The 18,575-nt window shown below is 39.2% G+C and overlaps 1 protein-coding gene across 2 annotated transcripts in view; it reads left to right on the forward strand.

The window, feature by feature from the left end:
• FAM20B (FAM20B glycosaminoglycan xylosylkinase) overlaps window positions 1-18,575 on the forward strand; it is a 48,818-nt gene that overhangs the window by 6,629 nt on the left and 23,614 nt on the right. For both annotated transcript variants that reach the window (XR_010024246.1, XM_063106173.1), the window contains exons 2-4: window positions 8,539-9,050; window positions 14,465-14,551; window positions 17,134-17,243. Coding sequence is in view for 1 of the 2 variants with exons in the window: in XM_063106173.1 (XP_062962243.1) it covers window positions 8,674-9,050; window positions 14,465-14,551; window positions 17,134-17,243 (574 nt within the window). In the remaining variant the exon portion in view is untranslated. The remainder of the gene's footprint in view (window positions 1-8,538; window positions 9,051-14,464; window positions 14,552-17,133; window positions 17,244-18,575) is intronic.

An 18,575-nucleotide genomic window follows, 5' to 3' on the forward strand; every position in this document is an offset into this window, starting at 1 on the left:
CTATTTCTTAAGAGAATTAGTAGAGAATGGGAAGATAATCTGTAGATAATAATTAATGATGTTATTTCATATTAGTTTTTATTCTTAGTTGAAGACCCACATTTGAAGGTAAAAAGGAAGAATAATGTGATGTGGTAGGCAGCAGATGGCAAAATAGGAGTAAGCTGGTTTTCTGGGGGTACTCAGCATTTATTCAGGTAACAAACACTTGATGCTGTTTGGTATTGGAGGTTTTGACTGTGTGGATGGAAGTACACAATGCTAAATGGAAAGATTTCTGAATGCTCTTGATTTTACTTATAATCACTGCCACTAACCATCAGTAGAGACTGCATTTATTTCTAGGAGGCAGGGAATGTAAACTTTTGGTAGCTAGTAATGTGGCACAGTGGTCTAATATCACTATCAGTTAAAAAACAAAAGGGCAGCATATGAGATTTAGCTCAGGATGAAAATGTGTGTCTGTTTTTCTTTTTTTTCTTTCTTTTTTTTTGGTACCAAAGGGTTGTGATTTCTACTATTTATGCTTTGGCTGAAGTATAAAAGTTAGACTTTATAAACTGGGTGTGTGTAGTTGTGTGAATGTGTGAGGTTAGTCTTGCTCTGCATAGGTCTAAGTAGGGTTCTAAAGTATGTAAGTGGATTTTAGTAAATGATCCCATTGAGAATCTATTTCTTCTTGTGTCACCTTTAAGAGACCTGCTTAATTGTGTCTTGCTAAACATCTACAGTGAAGGTAGAAAAAAAATAGAAATGACATATAACTCTCATATTGTATATGTTGCTCCATAGAAGGCATTGATAATTATTTGCAAATAGGACCTAACAATTTATTAATCCAATCTTTATTTACACTTAATGGATAATTTAATGTTTCCTCCCTCCATGAGAGAATTGTTTTTAGTCACGTAGTTTATTTCCCTATGTCCTCTCCCCTGATATTCTTAATAACCCCAAAAGAATGGGGAGCAGAATAGATATGAGAATGTTGGATTTTACAAACTACCCCAAAATCTAGTGGCCTAAAACAATTTATTATTTCTTATAATTATGTAGTTCAGCTTGGGCTGGTTGGTTACTGCCCACATGGTATAGGCTGGGGTTACATGTGTGGGTGTATTCATCTGGGACCTCAGCTGGAACTGGAAGGCCCTTAATAGCTTCATTTCCGAGTCTGGCACTTCAGCTGGGGTGGCCAGAATAGCTAGGGGCTGGTCAGGTCTTTCCAGTATAGGTCACTCATCATTTGGTAGTCTAGCCCCAGCTTCTTGGCATGGTGGCTAGATCCCAAAAGAGTGAAAGTGAAAGCTGTCTAGTCTCTTAAGGCCTGGTCCCAGAACTCACACACAGTCACTTCCACAGCATTCTATTGGTCAAAGCAAACAAGGCCAGCCCATATTCAGGGGGAGGAAAAATAAACTTCACCTCTTAATGGGAGGAATTGTTGGTATCTATCTTTGTAGACAGTCAACAAAAAAACCTCTTAATTAAATTCGGGTCTTACCTCTTCTTAACATTCACCAAACCTTCAGAGTTTTGCTGAAACCAACAAATACCAAAGAAAAAGTTTGTAAAAGGGCCCTTGTAGTTTCTACTCAGGATTGGGGGCAGGAAGAGTGTGTGCATAGATATGATTATATACTAGTTATTTAGTTACTTTCACCCCCTTTGCCACAAATCTCCTTTGTTACTAGTCCTCTGCATGAAATGTTCATTCTGAACATTTGCCTTGTGGTACTTTACATTCATAAGTCATGCTACATTTCCGTTATGTGGTGTATTAGTTCATTTCTGTTGCTTATAACAAAGATACCTGGAACTGGGTAATTTATAAGAAACAAAATTTATTGCTTACAGTTTCAGAGTCTAGAAGTCCAAAGTCCATGGAACACATCTGGTGAATGAAAGAAAGTGAGCCGAGATGCCGGGTACCGTTCAAGCTTTATGAAAGGAAAAGAATCTCCTGGGTTGCGCCCAAAGTGGGCGGCAGCCCGTAGCTGCCCTCAAAATGGAGGACAGCAGCAACAATGGAATTGCGAGAGTTTATATTAGTTGTTGGGCGTGAAATGTATGGAGGGAGGGACCATTAGGTTGCTGTAACTGGATGGAGAACTGCACCGATGTGGAAGCCGGAAAGTTGTTTCTGTCTAAGTCAGGAGGCTTCTGGTAAAGGGAAGAGGAGAGGGGCTTGGTGCTGGAGTGGAAGATGAAGCCAGCGGCTATTTTGTGCTTATTGTGTGCACAGTGATGCCATTCATGTCCAAAATCCATCAGTGAAGACTTTCTTTGGTGGTGACTTCAGTGATGGTAGGGTATCCCATTGCAAAATGATGGAGCAGAGAGAGAGAGCTCCTGGTGTGCTCTCTTTTTAAAGCCCTCAGAACCACACCCTGACCACCATTATTAATCCATTCACTATGGCATGGTGCTTACAATCTAATCACCTCTTCAAGGCCCCACCTTTCAGTTACCATAATAGGATTTCCTATGCTCATCAGTTAGAGAGGGAATTAAGCTTCTAATACATGAACTTTGGGGGACACCATTCAATCAGTCCACAGCATTCTGCCTCTGGCCCCCAAAGTTCATGTATTTCTCACAGGTAAACACATTCATTCTATCCCTAAAGTCTTTTATTTCAACTCAAAAGGTCCAAAGCCTCAAAGTCCCATCTGTGAAATCAAAACAAGTTATCTACTTCCAAGATAACAATGGTGGGACAAACATAGGGTACATATTTCTGTTTGAAAAGGGAGAAATAGGCTAATATAAAGGGGTAAAAGGTCCTAAACAAATCCGAAATCCAGCAGGGCATACATCAAATCTTATAGCTGGCAAATCACATACCTTGACTCCATGTTTGACGTCTTCTGCACACTAGTGTGGGGGTTGGATCCCTAAGTTCTTGGGCAGCTCCGCTCCTATGGCTTTCCTGGTCTCAGGCCATATTCACCCCTCCCAGGCTGGTGTTCTTCTTTGGTAGCTGCACAAGTCTGGGGTCTCCATGGCAGTCCTGCTGTCACAGCTCCACTGCCATGGTGCTATTGGGGTTTTTTTGCTGCAACTCTGACCCCACGTCTCTGTTCAGCATTGCTCTAGTGAAGGCTATCTGTGGTGAATCCGCCCCTGTGACAGATCTCTTCCTGGGTCCCCAGACTTTTCCATATATCCTTTGAAATCAGAGTTGAGGCTCTCGAGCCTCCACAGCTCTGGCATTCCGCCAGCCTGCAGACCTAACACCACGTGGACGCTGCTAAGTCTTCCAGCTTGTAGCTTCCAAAGCTACAGGTCCAGCCATGTCTGAGGCTGATTTTCCCAAGACTGGAGCAGCTGAAGCAGCTGTGAAGTGCTGATGTGGAGAGCAGCTTCCTGAGGTGGCCCTGGGCAGCAACCCCGTGGCGAGTGTCTCAGGCCTGTTCCCCAAGACCATTCTGTCTCCCTAGGCCTCTGGGCCTGTAATGGAAGGTTTGACCCCGCAGGCTTCTGCAGTGCCTTCAGGGTCTTTCCCCCCTTCCCTTATTAATCCTTTTCTTTTGTACTAATCTTCTTAGCAAACTGTTGCTGAGCTACACCATTGTATTTTTCTCCTGAAATTGCTCTTTGCTTCTCTACCACATGGCCAGGCTGCAAATTCCACTCTGCTCTCCTTTTAAATTCTAGCTTTATGTCATACCCTTGCTGCCATAACTCAGCATAGGGTATTACAAGTAGCCATATAGCTTCCTGAATGTTTTGCTGCTTAGAAATTTCTTCCGCCAAATACTCTGGTTCACAACTCTTAAGTTCCAACTTCCACAAAGTCCTAGGGCATGGACACAATGCAGCCAAGTTCCTTGCTAGTTCATAACAAAGGTGATCTTTGCCCCAGTTTCCAAAATCTCCTTCTTATTTATTTCTATCTAAGACCTCCTCAGTGTGGCCTTTACTGTCCATATTTTTGTCAACATTCTGCTCACCACCATTTAACTAGTCTCTAAGAAGTTCCAGACTTTCTGGTTTTTGGCTTTACTATACTCTCACCAGCAGCTAGGCTTTTTCCAGCCTCCTTCTTCAAATTCTTGCAGCCTTTGCCCATTACCCAGTTCCAAAGCCACTTCCACATTTTCAAGTATCTGTTATAAGAAACACCCCACTTCTCTGGTGCCAGTTTTCTGTATTTGTCCATTTCTGTTGCTTATAACAAAATACCTGGAACTGGGTAATTTATAAGGAAACAAAATATTGCTTACAGTTTTGGAGGCTGGGAAGTCCAAAGTCCAGGGAACACATTTGGTGAGGATCTTGCTGGTGGCGACAGTGACCCAGGGGTCTCACATGGCAGAAATGGTGGAGCAGAAAGATAGCTCCTCATGCACCCTCCTTTTAAAGCCCTCAGAACCACGCTTCTGACTGCCATTATGAATCCATTCACTATGGCATGGTCCTATAATCTAATCGCCTCTTCAAGGCCCCACCTTTCAATTATTGTGATAGGATTTCCCATCCTCAGCAGTTGCAGTGGGGATTTAAGCTTCAATGAGGTTGGAATGATGTTGTGGGGGGCATCCAGTCTACAGAATGTGGTAAGAAGCTGATTTGACCATTGAATTAGAAACACAAAAAAGTGAAATGTTTGTTTTACTGAAATTTTCATTTTTAGTTGCTATAAGCAAAAGTTGGAATTTCTTCTTTATGACCTCAGAAGTAGTAGCATGATGTTGTCACTTAATCAGAGGAATATTCAAGGGGATACGGCCACTAATGAGGCTTGGGAACCTCACTGGTGGCTGTAGGACCCCCTAGTAAGCTAATAGGTGTTGGGGCCAAGTGTTATGTTCCTCTGCAGCTACGTGCACTGAATTTTATCACATGATTTATACACCTCTGCACCAATATGTTTTTCTGTATATGTCCTCCAACATCAGTCAGACTCTTGATCAGAGGACTTTACACTAAGACCTAACATTTTTCTGTGGAATCTATATCTCTTCTCCCAAAACAACTTTATAGTGATAAGTTCATCCTTATAAAACATTTATTAGGCTTGTAGGATGGTGGTGTATTGTGTGAAGACTGAAAGTAAATGAGCCTCATAGCAAGCCCCATGTAGTTGACGGAGCTGAGAGTGAAACCAGGGTTTGGTAGGAAAATTTCTTATAAAGGTCTGTTTTTCAGAACTCCGATATGGGACTTTATTCTAGCTTTTATTATGAAGACTATTTACAAATGTACCACTTGCACTGCCTTTTTCATTTTTAACATTTTTTGAGTTGTGTTATCACCTTGAGTCTATTCGTTCTTTGAGGTAGGCTCTGTTCCATATAACAGAAGCATTAAAATAAATGACCGTAATATAACTGAACAGTATTGCACTGTTCAAAGCATTTATGGGGGAGGTGAGGGCATGAAATAGAGCAGGCACACTCCTCTGGGAATGCTAGTGAGCTTTTCATGAATAGTTTGGGATATATTGCTTTTATTTCCTTAATATCTGAAATAGGGGGTCTTCTAAGAATCCAGTTTGCAGCGTGTATAGTATGCGGATTGTCTCACATAAGAAAGGAAGGTAATATAGCATGGAAACACTGGCATGAGTACCCTCCCCTTACTCAAACTTAAAGGAGCGAAGGGGATCATTCTAAGGAGCAAAGATTCTGAAAGGGGAATTAAGAACTATATACAAGATGATATTACACATATATAAGGCAGAATGTAATAAGTACTGGTCGAAAGAAGGAGGAAGTTACTACAGAGTGTGAGAAAAGCCCAGAAATGGCTTTGGAGATGAGCCTTGAGAGAAGGATTGGGCTTTAAACAGGAGAATATAGGAAGAAAGGGTAAGAGAAAGAGGGATTTTGAGGGAGGTCCAGTGTGAGGAATGTCGGGGGCACAGGGCAATTACACCTCAAGGGGAGGGTCAGAACATGTTCACTTGGTCCATTTTGGTTGAAGCAGAGAAAGGAACAATGGGTGTGATGCATAGCTTGAAACCATTCAGGGTAGTGCTTTAATACCTTGCTGAGGAGTTTGTAGAATCAAAAGTGGTTGAGTGATTAGACAAATGATTATGGCTGCACTATCTTGGCTGGATTGGAGAACCTGGAGGCCCAGAAGTCAGTTCTTTCTGTGGTGCAATGAGAAGGTAGTGAGCACTGAAGTAAGTTGGTGGCTGTGGAAATGAAAGGCAATTGTAAAGAACAATGCCAAATTGCAGTCTCACTAGTTCTACCAGGATGTGGTGACTAATGACAAACAAGAAAACTTGTCCAGCCTCTTAACCTGCCCTCACTGCAAATCTGCAAATGTAAATATTGAGATAATGTAACAACTGCACTCTTCAGTTCCCTTAATATAAATTTCTGTCCTAGCTGAGTGAATGAATTGTTTGCAGCCCTGAATTGATGACTGTGTTCTGAGGCCTATTCAAAAGGTAATGAGATTTCAAAACTTAAAAGCACACAAACTTGGATTGCGGAATTTGACTGTCTTATCTGAATTTTGGAGCTGCTAGAACTTCCTCTTGCATTGATGATTTAAAAAAAACCGAACAGCCCTAGACTTTGTGCAAAATATTTGGATATGATATGTTTATATAGCTTGAGGGAGGGTTTTCTTTATTCTAAATGAAATGAGCAATGAACACCATTAGAAGTTTGAGTTAGGGCCGAGCCCGTGGCGCACTCGGTAGAGTGCTGCGCTGGGAGCGCGGTGACGCTCCCACCGCAGGTTCGGATCCTATATAGGAATGACCGGTGCACTCACTGGCTGAGTGCCGGTCACGAAAAAAACGACAAAAAAAAAAAAAAAAAAAAAAAAAGAAGTTTGAGTTAAACAGACTTTAGTCCTGAAGGATGTTTTGTAGAAAGTGAAAGCCTGTTAAGCTGACTAACCCCTTTGAGCCAGAATTGTATTGCATCTATAGGTAGTTGCATCTGATGGTGCTGAGGAAGTGATTGCTGATGCAGCTAGATTCCCATGTTGCCTTTTATCACTGCAGTCCAAGACGTGTATTGTTGAACAAATGAAAAAGTTGTATGGTTTAGGTCATGTTAGAACTAGCAGAAATCTCTGAAATCTGCTCCCCTAGCACTGCTGTTATCCGTAATCACTGTCTTACTGAGTTCCACACCAGACTTGATACCATCACAACTACATTTTAGATTACTTGAATTGTCTTTGTTTCAGCTAATAGTCTTATATGCTCCCTGGGAGATGATGATCAAACAAAACAGGTGCCTGGGGATAATTAGAATTTGAATTTAATTCTCACTTTCTGAACAGGAAAGAAGTGATTAATCACTGGGAATAACTTCACGTCAGCTGGCTAACTGCAAGGTGTTGCCCTTAAGAACACTTACTCTAGTAGGCTGTTTTTGAATACGTTTCCAGCAGTTATTTAGGGAGCAATCTCAAGTTTGGGTGAGAGTGTCTCAGCCTGAATTATTTGCCTTATCTTTTGTATTGGTTTTATTTCTTCGATTAATGGTTTGAGTTGTTAAATAAATTGGAGAGTGAAGCAACAGCCTGTTATCTTCTTGTCATCTTTGTCTTATCCCAGTACAGTGCTGTCTATAGGCATATAGACCAGCAAGCTTGTGCATGTTTTTAAATGGCCCTGTGGAGTAGAAAGCAACTTCTTGGCATGGAAATGAGACTGAATTACATGTTCTTGACACCCTTGCAAAAATCTTGTCTTTGGAATCTCTTAGCTTGAGAATTGCCTAGAGTGTGGTCTGCCCCACACTCAAAGCAGAACTTCCTTATGTCTGCAGCATTAATATCCTTGTTATGTGCCAGACCATTCCAGACTTAGTAGTGTTGCTATAGTACAAGGTTTTATTAGTTTTCTGGTCATATTCTACTAATAGCTAGATGGTATAGGGATTATGTTTTTCCTTTACTTAATTTATCCAGATTTGATTATCCATATTTTACAGGGATTTTAATTTTGAAAAATAATTAGTGGGGAGCTATTTAAGTAGAGATATACATGTCTGGGTGTTGTATTTAAATACATGAGCAGCAGATATGGCATATCCAGAATTGCTGGGTATTTAGATTGGGAAAAAGAGTTATTACTCTCCTCTGCACCTTTTTGGCATTTTTAGAAGTTTCTGTCTTACAGAGTGTCATGAAACTTATATTTGGAGAAGATGAGAACTGGAAAGTTAGCAAACGCTGGTGGTTTTGGACATTAAAAAGTCCTTTATAGATTTTGAAAGGTAAAAATGAAAGTTAAGGAATTATACATATCTTAATATCTTGCTTTTGTTGTTTTTTTCCTTGTTTTGGCTACTACGTGTGTGTAGCCAGCCAAATGGCTCCTGCATGGCTCTGCTTTCCAATTAAAACAGGAATATTTTCTTTAAAATTTTCAGTGTACCTTGCTCTTATTAGGTCTTTCCCCAGACTAGTTAATTTTAAATTATCCAGTCTTCTCAGCTTAAGATTAGTAAGGCTAAAAGGGTAAGTAGTGGCTTGCAAAAAATTGAGGGGGGGAAGGACAACATTTCTGATTGAATTTTCTGATTGAGTTTTGCTTTATATTCGGGCTTGCAGGAATTGTGGGAGGCGCTTCAGTGAAGAAATGGACCAGTGTGTATAATCATGGGATCTCCTTGCTAACCTTCGCCACCTGCTCTTCCTGATAAGTGAGCGAGAGAGTGGGTCAGGGGAGAAGGAAAAGAGATCAACATGAAGCTAAAGCAGCGTGTTGTGCTGTTAGCAATTCTCCTCGTCATCTTTATCTTCACCAAAGTTTTCCTGATTGACAACTTAGATACATCAGCTGCCAACCGGGAGGACCAGAGGGCTTTTCACCGAATGATGACTGGCTTGCGGGTAGAGTTGGCACCTAAGCTGGACCACACCTTGCAGTCTCCCTGGGAGATTGCAGCCCAGTGGGTGGTTCCCCGGGAAGTGTACCCTGAAGAGACACCAGAGCTGGGGGCAATCATGCATGCCATGGCTACCAAGAAAATCATTAAAGCTGACGTGGGTTACAAAGGGACACAGCTAAAAGCCTTATTGATACTTGAAGGAGGACAGAAAGTTGTCTTCAAACCTAAACGGTAAGTCTTCATCTTGGAAGCTATACGTGGGTACTTCAAAAAGTTCGTGTAAAAATAGAATTAAAAGATAATACAAATCTTTTCATGAACTTTTTGAAGTACCCTCCTATGTGCTAGTTGGTTGATTTGTTTAATTTGGGATTAATATAAGAGCACTCATCTCTCGATATTGTCTTCAGTAAAATGAGGTAGGTAGACTGGAAGATCTCTGAAGTCTTTTCTAGCTCTTAAGGTTCTGTGATTCTTTGAGTAGGGGAAACTTACAGGAACATGTTTTGGTTCCATATAAGACTGAAGTTTTTGACAATTAAAGCTACCCTTGATTTCTAATTTATCTACCATGTGCCAGGTGTTAAAATGAATTGGTTGGGAAATAAGCAACTTGTCACCAAAAATGTGCAATTTAAAGACTGTATAACCACAGGGCAGGATGCTGTAGAATTGGAGTTATGCAGAGTTGGAGTGGGTTTTGGATGTGTGACTAATGTCCCTTTTAGTGCTGAATCTTTAATTCTTTCACCTGGGTTTCATTTTTGTTTGTTTTATTAATATACTTTTTTGTGTGTGAGCATTTTAAAGTTTACAAAAAAACTAAGGGGAAAATACAGCAAGTTTATATTTCCCTATTGTTAACGTCTTCCATTATTGTAGTATATTTGTTACAGTTGATGAATTGATGGGCCTATATTAATTATTAAAGTCCACAGTTTACATTAGGGTTCTCTCTTTGTGTTGTGCATTTTATACCTTTTGACAAATGTATAATAACATGTATCTACCATTATAGTATCATATGGAATAGTTTCCTTGCCCTAAAAAGCCTCTGTGCTCTACTAATTCATTCTTTCCTCCCTGCCGCTAAACCCATGGCAATGATTTTTTTTTACTGTCTCCATAGTCTTGCCTTTTCCAAATGCCATATAGTTGGAATCACAGTATATAGCCTTTTCCAGATTGCTTCCTTTCACTTCGTAATATGCATTTTAAGGTTTCTATATATCTTTTTGTGGCTTGATAGCTTATTTCTTTTTATCACTGAATAATATTCCATTGTCTGGATATGCCACAGTTTATGTATCTGTTCACTTACTAAAGGACATCTTGGTTGCTTCCAAGTTTTGGCAACTGTGAATAAAGCTGCTGCAACCATCCATGTGCAGTTTTTTGTGTGGACATAAGTTCTCAGTTCAATTGGATAAATATTGAGGCATGATTGCTGGATCGTACGGTAGGAGTATGTTTAGTTTTGTAAGAAACTGCTAAACTGTCTTCCAAAGTGGCTGTACCATTTTGCATTCCCACCAGCAGTGAATGATAGTTCTTGTTGTTCCATATCTTCATAAGAATTTGGTGTCAGTGTTTTGGATTATAGCCATTCTAATAGGTGTGTAGTGTATCTTCTTGTTTCTTTCACCTGTTTTAAGCAAAGAACTGGGCCATTTTAGTTATCCCAGTAACCAAAAGGTATATATGTTGTTAGTGATTCCTTGGACTTCTCTAGGAGTCTACAGAGATAACTCGTGTGGCAATTCTATGGTATAGTTAACTTTTTAAAAAAGTTCCTTTTGTGTATATGAATTTGAAATAGGTTAAGTTGGTTGTGATTTGTATATTTTCTGCCAGGAGTTTGTAACCAGTGAATATTTTCAAAGTTTGTAATGTCGAAATTTTTTGTGTACCAAGCATTTTTTTCATTCCTCAGTGGAGCTTTTGAGAGAATTATAACATACCTTTGATTTTCTTGCAGGAGTGGGAGAAGAAATATGGGAAAAAATTGTACAAAATTCAACTCCCTTTATTGCCCAACTATCAGTAGATAAAAGGCAGCCAGAGAACGAATGTATTGGGATCTCAGAAATGGAAGGTGTCTGTGTTTGCCTGGAACTTGGAATTATGATTTTTGGAAGATGTGGAAATTAGGAAAGTTAAAAAATGCAGTACATTTTTGGAGAATAGAAAGTGTGATTGGCTGGTAATGTGGAAAAAGTATGGTTATGTGGGCCTTGGGATTTAATTTCTGTTGCATGCACACCATCTAGCAGGCATTACACTAAACACTTTTGTATCTATTAATGCTTTTAACCTTCATGGGCAGGTTTAACCCTCATGGGCAGTTTTAGTTCTTATCTGCATAAGAAACTGAGGCTTATAAAGAGTAACTAACGTCACAAGATCACCTCACAGTAATCAGTGGAGCTGGGGTTTGAACCCAGAACTGTCAGAGTTGTAAGCAGCTTGTATTCTGCTGCATATGTTAGTTTGTTTGCCATCCCATAAGTGTGATGATGTGGAGTGTCATCATCAAAAATGCTAATTTAGTTTTGGAGTATGGTCTTCACCTCTTGATTTGTAGCCTGAGACATTAGCAGCTTAAGCAGAACGATGGAAGGAAGGTAACTAAAAACAAGAATTAAGTTTATATAGAAAGAAATGAGTTATGAGCATTTTGTGTTTAACCAAGAGGAGATCCTTTCCACACCCACCACTTGTACACAGGAGAATTGAGGGTGATATGGGACAGCAGCAAGTTTTAGAAGACAGATATTCCTGACAGTGTGCAGTGTTAGACCAGGGGCTTTGCAGATAGTTCTGGGGTGTTTGGACAAGATATAAATGGAGAGAGGAGAGATCAGACTGATGAGTAGGGTGGGTGGCAAAAGATAAATGCATAAAACTTAGTCACTACTTGCTTCATCTCATATCTCTTACTACTCTGCAACCTTCCCATTACCTTCCTCTTCCTGATCATCTTGAAAACCACTTCCATTCTTCCCCTAAATACCTGTATTATCACTGTGCTCCCCAAGTTGAAAACATCCAGGGACTTCCCACTGCCCACCATAAAAAAACCCAGCCTACCCAGCCTCTCACAATGGTCAAGCCCCTCACAATCTGGTCTTCTTCTCTATAACCAGCCTTATTCTCCCTTTGCTCTTTGTTCCTGTCAAACTGGTCCCCCACTCTGCCACCATCTTCCAAACAGCCCATGTCCACTTCCAGCCCCAGGGCACTCTCCTCCCTCACCCAGCAAGTTATATGGATCTCTGCAGTAGGTGTTAACTCTCTAATTACTGCATATACTGTCCCATGCTGCTTTATAACAGGCAGAATCATAGGTTGGGGAAGGTAGGTATAGGTTTAAGTGCTTGTAGAAATTGACTCCAGTCCCTAAGCACCTATCAAAATGCTGTTCTGACCCCAGGGCCTCAAAAGCTATTTAGTTATGGGGTAAGTGCAAATTAATGTCCTTGGTCAGACTCTGATGTCCTTCACCAGAAGGATAGGAGTGATTTATTGGCAGGTACTGTATGAATTTTGCTGCTTTGTCAGAGACTTAAGATTGATCACTGCTGAGAGGAGGATCTAAGTCCTTACTGTGAAGTCAAGACATGCACCTTCCTTTAATAGCCACTTGTGGTTTCAGCATTTGTGGAGCCTGGTTGTCCATGTCATACTCTCAGAAATAAAAGATATGTATAGGTATATGACATATATAGGGATACAGTGACACTTTCATTTACACATTTTGCCTTACATTGTAAAAGTGATTTTTATTTCAATGTAGCTGTATCTATTGTGGAAGTAAATTGACTTAAACAGGCAAAGACTGCAGTTATGGTAGAAAAGGAACAAGAAGGGAAGGGCCTAAGAGTGGGTAGAAGTTAAGTGAGTGATTTTAGGAAGTTCTGAAAGGACCTTAGACATTGGCTAGTCCAACTATTCATTTTACAGGTGAGAAAAATGAGATCTAGAATTCTGACTTTCCATATTTAACATAGCCAAAACATGAGCTAAGGATTCAGATCTTCTGGCTTCAGTACATTTCTTTCATTTTGATTCTTGTTCCTTTTCCTTTCCTCCCTTCCTCTCTAGTCCACCCCAAAGTTCCTAGATTCCTCTAGTGTTTTACATTTCACTCTGAGCAGCCTTCAGATGTGTTGGGAAGTTCTCTAATGTTTCACTGAAAGGGAAGTACTGCATATCACCACATATCTTCCTGTGGCTCCACTGGAGTCTAGAAAAGCAAAGTATTCAAGGACTGTCCTCCAGCTGTAGTAGAGAGAAAAGTGCTTAGATAATGTCAGCTTTTGCTGCAGTGGTATTTAAAAATTGACTTTTAATTTAGAGGTAGCCAGTATAAAACTAGGTAGCCTAAATAATCCTTTGCATTAGGAACAGAAAAATACGTTTGGGTGTATTGACCATGTTAAGAAGCAACTGGTGCCCAACTAGATGGTGATGCATAGCTGTCTTTTAACATAAATGTTTCACCGCTTTACCTTGAAGATGTTTTGTGGACACGATTTCCCTTTATATTCTAAGGTCATTTAAGTTGAAGATCACTGAATTTTAGTACTGTTTTCCACTTCCCCATAGCTCTTTCAGCAATCAAGATCTGACTGTCCTTAGTGGAACTGCTCTTCTTTAGTTCAATCTCAATTTATTTCTATTTTGCAGTTCTCCTCTAAAGCCTGCTAGCTCTCTTTTTGGCTCAGGAAATGCAGGTGAGAAATAGAGGTTATAGGTGAATTAAATATATTTTTCTTCCCAACTAACAGGTTTAAACTGTATCTTTTTAAATGATTAGTAGAAAGAAATATGCAAGTTTTCATCATCCTTTGTTTATATCATGCATATGATATAAAATCAGCAGAATGCAGTTTGAAATGAAAAAGACCTTAGAAATTACCTTCTAGTCCAGCCCCTAATATTGTAGGTAAGGAAACTGAGATTCGGAGAAGAGAAAGGTTTTGTTCAAGGTTACCCAGTCAGGTTATGACAGAGCCACACCCAGCTCTCACTGCCAGTTGGGAATTCCTTCTACTACATCACCAGAAACTTAAAAAGAGAGAATAAGAGTGGTTATTCAGACAACTTTTTTCAAAGGCACCTTTGCCCTCTCATTAACAAAAACTGAGAAGTGTCAAGAAATTTGAACATTTCTTATAAGCCTTAACAAAGCCTTTCTGGTAAACAAAAATTTTAAGTACAAGTTTTTCTTCATTTCTTCAGTTCAGTCTAATAACCATTTTAGTAGGCATTTATTGAGCACCAAGTATATGCTTAATGCTGTGTTGGCAATGCAGAGGTGATCCTTGCCTTCCAGAACGTGACCTTATAGTTGTATTTAAACTACATTGAAAGCTCTTTAGAGGGATAAAAACAACATATTCCATGTTTTATTCATAAAGTGATTGCTGAGGAAGATACAGAATTCTACTTTCCTTCCCCACCTCATCTTCACCCCAAACACTAGCAATTCATGCTAATCCACAGTCGGTCTCAGGGTTGACAGAGAAGATGTCTATATAGCAGAATCAGGCTTGCTAAAGTTTGAATTCTACCTCTTGTGCTGTCACCTCTGGTATTGATGTAGTTCATGTCTCCATCTGTGCTTCTCAACCACTTTGCAGGTATGGCCGAGACTATGTGGTAGAAGGGGAACCATATGCCGGGTACGATAGACACAATGCAGAGGTAGCAGCCTTTCATTTGGACAGGTATGTGTAATCACAATAGGTTATGTTCATTTTGTTTCCTTTCTAAATGGGTGCAACACTAATAACTTTGACTTGTTACCTATTTTAGCTAGCTGATTTACTAGTTCCATTAAGTTTGTATGAGTCCCTCATAATCTGGGTGGCACCAGGAATACCAAAGAAAGAAGTTTAACTCCAGGCTTTTTTAGATCATTTCATTCCTGGCCTGCCCTCTGTCATTATTATGAGTGAAGATATTCTTGGTAAATAAAATAGCAGGATGAAAACCAAAGTTTGAAATCAAATCCCTGAATTGAATTGGTCATTAATTGGGCCTGGCAGACTTGTTGTTTGGTTTGATTTTTAAGTAAGTAATACTGACTTATCCCCATATGCTGGAAACATATAGCATGAAATGTATAATGAGTTTTATTGTTCTTTAGGCAAAAATGCACAGCTTCAAAAGCCAGAATAATTCCACAAGAAAAATAGATATGAATTCTAAGTTTACAAGTTAACTAGGAATATTAATATTTTTTTCATTAGGTTGCTAGTTAGGAACCTTGTAGATGAATTGTCTGGTATCCCAGTTTCTCTTCTAACCTGCTCTTTCATCAGCACATTGACAGACTTTAAAAGAAATTATTCACAAGGGCTGGCCCGTGGCTCACTCGGGAGAGTGTGGTGCTGAGAACACCAAGGCCCCAGGTTCGGATCCTGTATAAGGATGGTCAGTTAGCTCACTGGTTGAGCATGGTACTGACAACACCAAGTCAAGGGTTAAGATCCCCTTACCGGTCATCTTTAAAAAAAAAAAAAATTATTCACAATATTTTCTTCATCTCAATCCCCTTCCTATTTCGCATTTATTGGACACCAGCAGCACATGAAGATCCTCAGTTCCACATTTCCATACCAATATTCTATATTATCCAACATACTAATTTTTGTTAATCTAATATATGTAAAGTGATATCTCATTGTTATTTTATTTTGTATTTCCCCACAGTTCCTGACAAAGTTTATCTTTTCATAGCAGGACACCTATTTGTCAATTTAGAGTGAAGGATTCTTTGTACAGAAATCATTACTTTTGATGTTAATTAAATATGATGTTTTAATTTATGGTTTGTGTTTTGGGGGTCTTGTATTTAAAAGTCCTTTCCCTCCCAAAACAAAAAGAAAATAAATGAAATTAGAAAAAAAATAAAAATCCTTCTCCACCTCAAAGTCTGAAAGATATTCTCTGGCCAGTCCCCTTCTCCCTTTTGTTAATGGCCATCTTGGCCAGTCTCAAGTACCACTGTAATATTATTGCCTGTCAGCACTAAATTGACTCTGTTCTTTGGCCTGACAATGATCAATGGAGGGAAAAAATACTGTGCAACCTTCTTTTCCTTCCATGGTTCGTGACACTTTTCTGAGTTGGGCTGCTGTTTCTCTGTTATATTCAGACTTAACTACCTTCTCTTGCCTTAGGGACTTCTCTCTATTTTTACGTTATTTTGGCAGATCTGTTTATTTCCTTGATTTTGTTTTTTGGCTTTTCTAAGATTGGGTTTAGGATAGAATCAGCAGCCCTAAACAATGGATTATTTGTTACATAGCCATTTTTACAGGCTTTCTAATGACATGGGAAAAGGTTTATGATATAGTGATGAGTAAAAAGCAGGATTTAAAACTGCATACAGTATTATCTCATTTGTATGTGTAGACATAAGTATGACAGTATGTGCTTATATATACATGCAAAGGAAAAAATGCTTATATGCCAAAATGTCAGTAGTTATTTCTGGGTTGTGGAAATATTTATTTGTTGTGGATAATCTTTATTTTCTTCATTATAGATTTTCTGTGTGTTCCAAATTCTGCCCCTCCAACTTTTCTTCAATAATTATATAATTTTTACCAGGAAATTTTATTTTTTAAAAAATGATTGTTTTCACAGGCTGGCTGGTTAGCTCAGTTGGTTAGAGTACAGTGTTATAACACCAAGGTCAAGGGTTGGGATCCCCACACCAGCCAGCCACCAAAAATAAAGGTTTTCAACCATAAGGTAGTACTTTCAGGCTGTTAGAGAGAAATTTCTTCAAATGTATCTATATTTAAGTTGTCCTGTGGGTTTATTCTTTTAGATCAATCTGAATGATTTTTTGTCAACGTGCTGTTTTATCCAAAGCTTTGTTTTTTGTTTGTTTCTTTTTTTAATATTTTTTCATCTTTTTTTTAAATCAAAGCTTTGAACCCATGTATGAGTTTAAGCCCAATTGATTTTAACACTTTATTAAAATTTATTTTAAATTTTATTATGAAAATTTCTAATGAACAAAAGTAGAGAAACTATTGTAATGCACCGTCCCTAGATTTAGCAGTGTTCACATCTTGCCAGATTTGCCTTGTCCTTTTTTGCTAAAGTATATTAAAATAAATTACGTACATCTTGACACGAAACTTCTAAATATACATACCTCTAAAAAGTGAGATTTATCTACCTAGCTATAATACCTTTACACATCTAACATGTATAACCATAATTTTTGAGGCTTTTATTTAAAATACATCCCCAAAGATTTTTCTCTTCTGTTCTTCAACCTCCAAACCAGGATTCTGGGTTTCCGCCGAGCCCCCTTGGTGGTTGGTAGATTTGTTAATCTGCGGACAGAGATCAAGCCTGTTGCCACGGAGCAGCTGTTGAGCACCTTCCTAACTGTAGGTAAGGAGATTATAAAGGACATTTAGATAGGGGACTAGTTAATATGTTAAATGGGGCATCATTGAGCAAGCTGTCATGGCTTTTAGGAATTAAGAACTCAGGGGAATACAAAAACAAATCAGGCAACCTCTTCGCAGGTTACTGGGGAAAATGGATCTGAAGGAAATTGAAAGCTTTCCCCAGTGTGCACTCTCTTGTGTCTGTAAAGTAGGAAGTGAGGTCATTTACTGATAGTGAATACGGGTGATAATTTTATTTCCTTCTGCTTGGTCTTATAGCTAAGTTTCAAACTCAGAATTTGGCCTAAATTATTTTATTGTCTGTATATCATTGGCTCAGTTTTTTTTTTTTTTTCATATACACGTGCTTTCTTGGGAACTGTCTCCTTAGAATTGAGGAAACCTTAAGGCAACTCTGTAAGAGAGTCATAAATTCCTCTGTAGGGTTGCATTTGGGCCTGGAAGATCACCACTGCCTCCTACTACTCTGCACGGGTTAGCCTATAACTTATTGTGCATGTAACTGGCTATGGTGCCTCTGGCCTCTGTTTTCCATTATCACTCTGAGGTAATGGATCTGAGCTAAAATTCTCATTCCTGTTCTCCTCATGGGCATGATGAGAATGGGAAGAATTTAGGGTACTGTAAACTTTTGTCTCAGCCACTTCGCAATGACTCTTTTTCAGTGATATGGTGCTCTGCGTTATGATATGACTGTTGAAACAGACTTTGCAAGATGAACTTCACCTTGCTTTTAGCTAGACTGGTTGGGTTTACATTTAAAATGAAGTAAAATAGAATGTTTAAAGGACTTGTGACAGATTCATCATTCAGAATTTAAACTTACAAGACTTGGGAAATCCTTTTCTTATAGATAACTGAAAGCATACACAGTGTCACTGATTTGGTTTAGAAATTTTCTAGTCGACTTTGGTTGTTCAATTTATGCTCAGCAAACATGAATTCTTGGTGGGTGCTTGGATATATATAGAGAGAGAGAGTAAGAAGAATAATCCAGGGACCCTGTTCTCCAGAGACTCACAGAAGGTTAACTCTCATACGTGGTATGAAGTATGGGGAAGGGAGAGGCCAGAAAAAGGTTTGTAGAGGAGGTTATTAACACTTGGACTGAGTACTGAAGAATCAGTACGACTTACTCAGGCAGCAAAGAAGAAAGGGAATTGGGCAAAATAATGGGAAGTGATAATGGGAACAAGGTCAGAAAAACCTGATGGTAATGTAGGATTGGTGCGTTTGGGGAATGATGAGCTTCTGGGTACTCTCCAGCATAGGGCAGGTAGAGAGATTTGGCTGGGGGTGAGGTTTTTTATAA

Source organism: Cynocephalus volans, chromosome 8 (assembly GCF_027409185.1).
Source record: "Cynocephalus volans isolate mCynVol1 chromosome 8, mCynVol1.pri, whole genome shotgun sequence".
Classification (NCBI taxonomy): domain Eukaryota; kingdom Metazoa; phylum Chordata; class Mammalia; order Dermoptera; family Cynocephalidae; genus Cynocephalus; species Cynocephalus volans.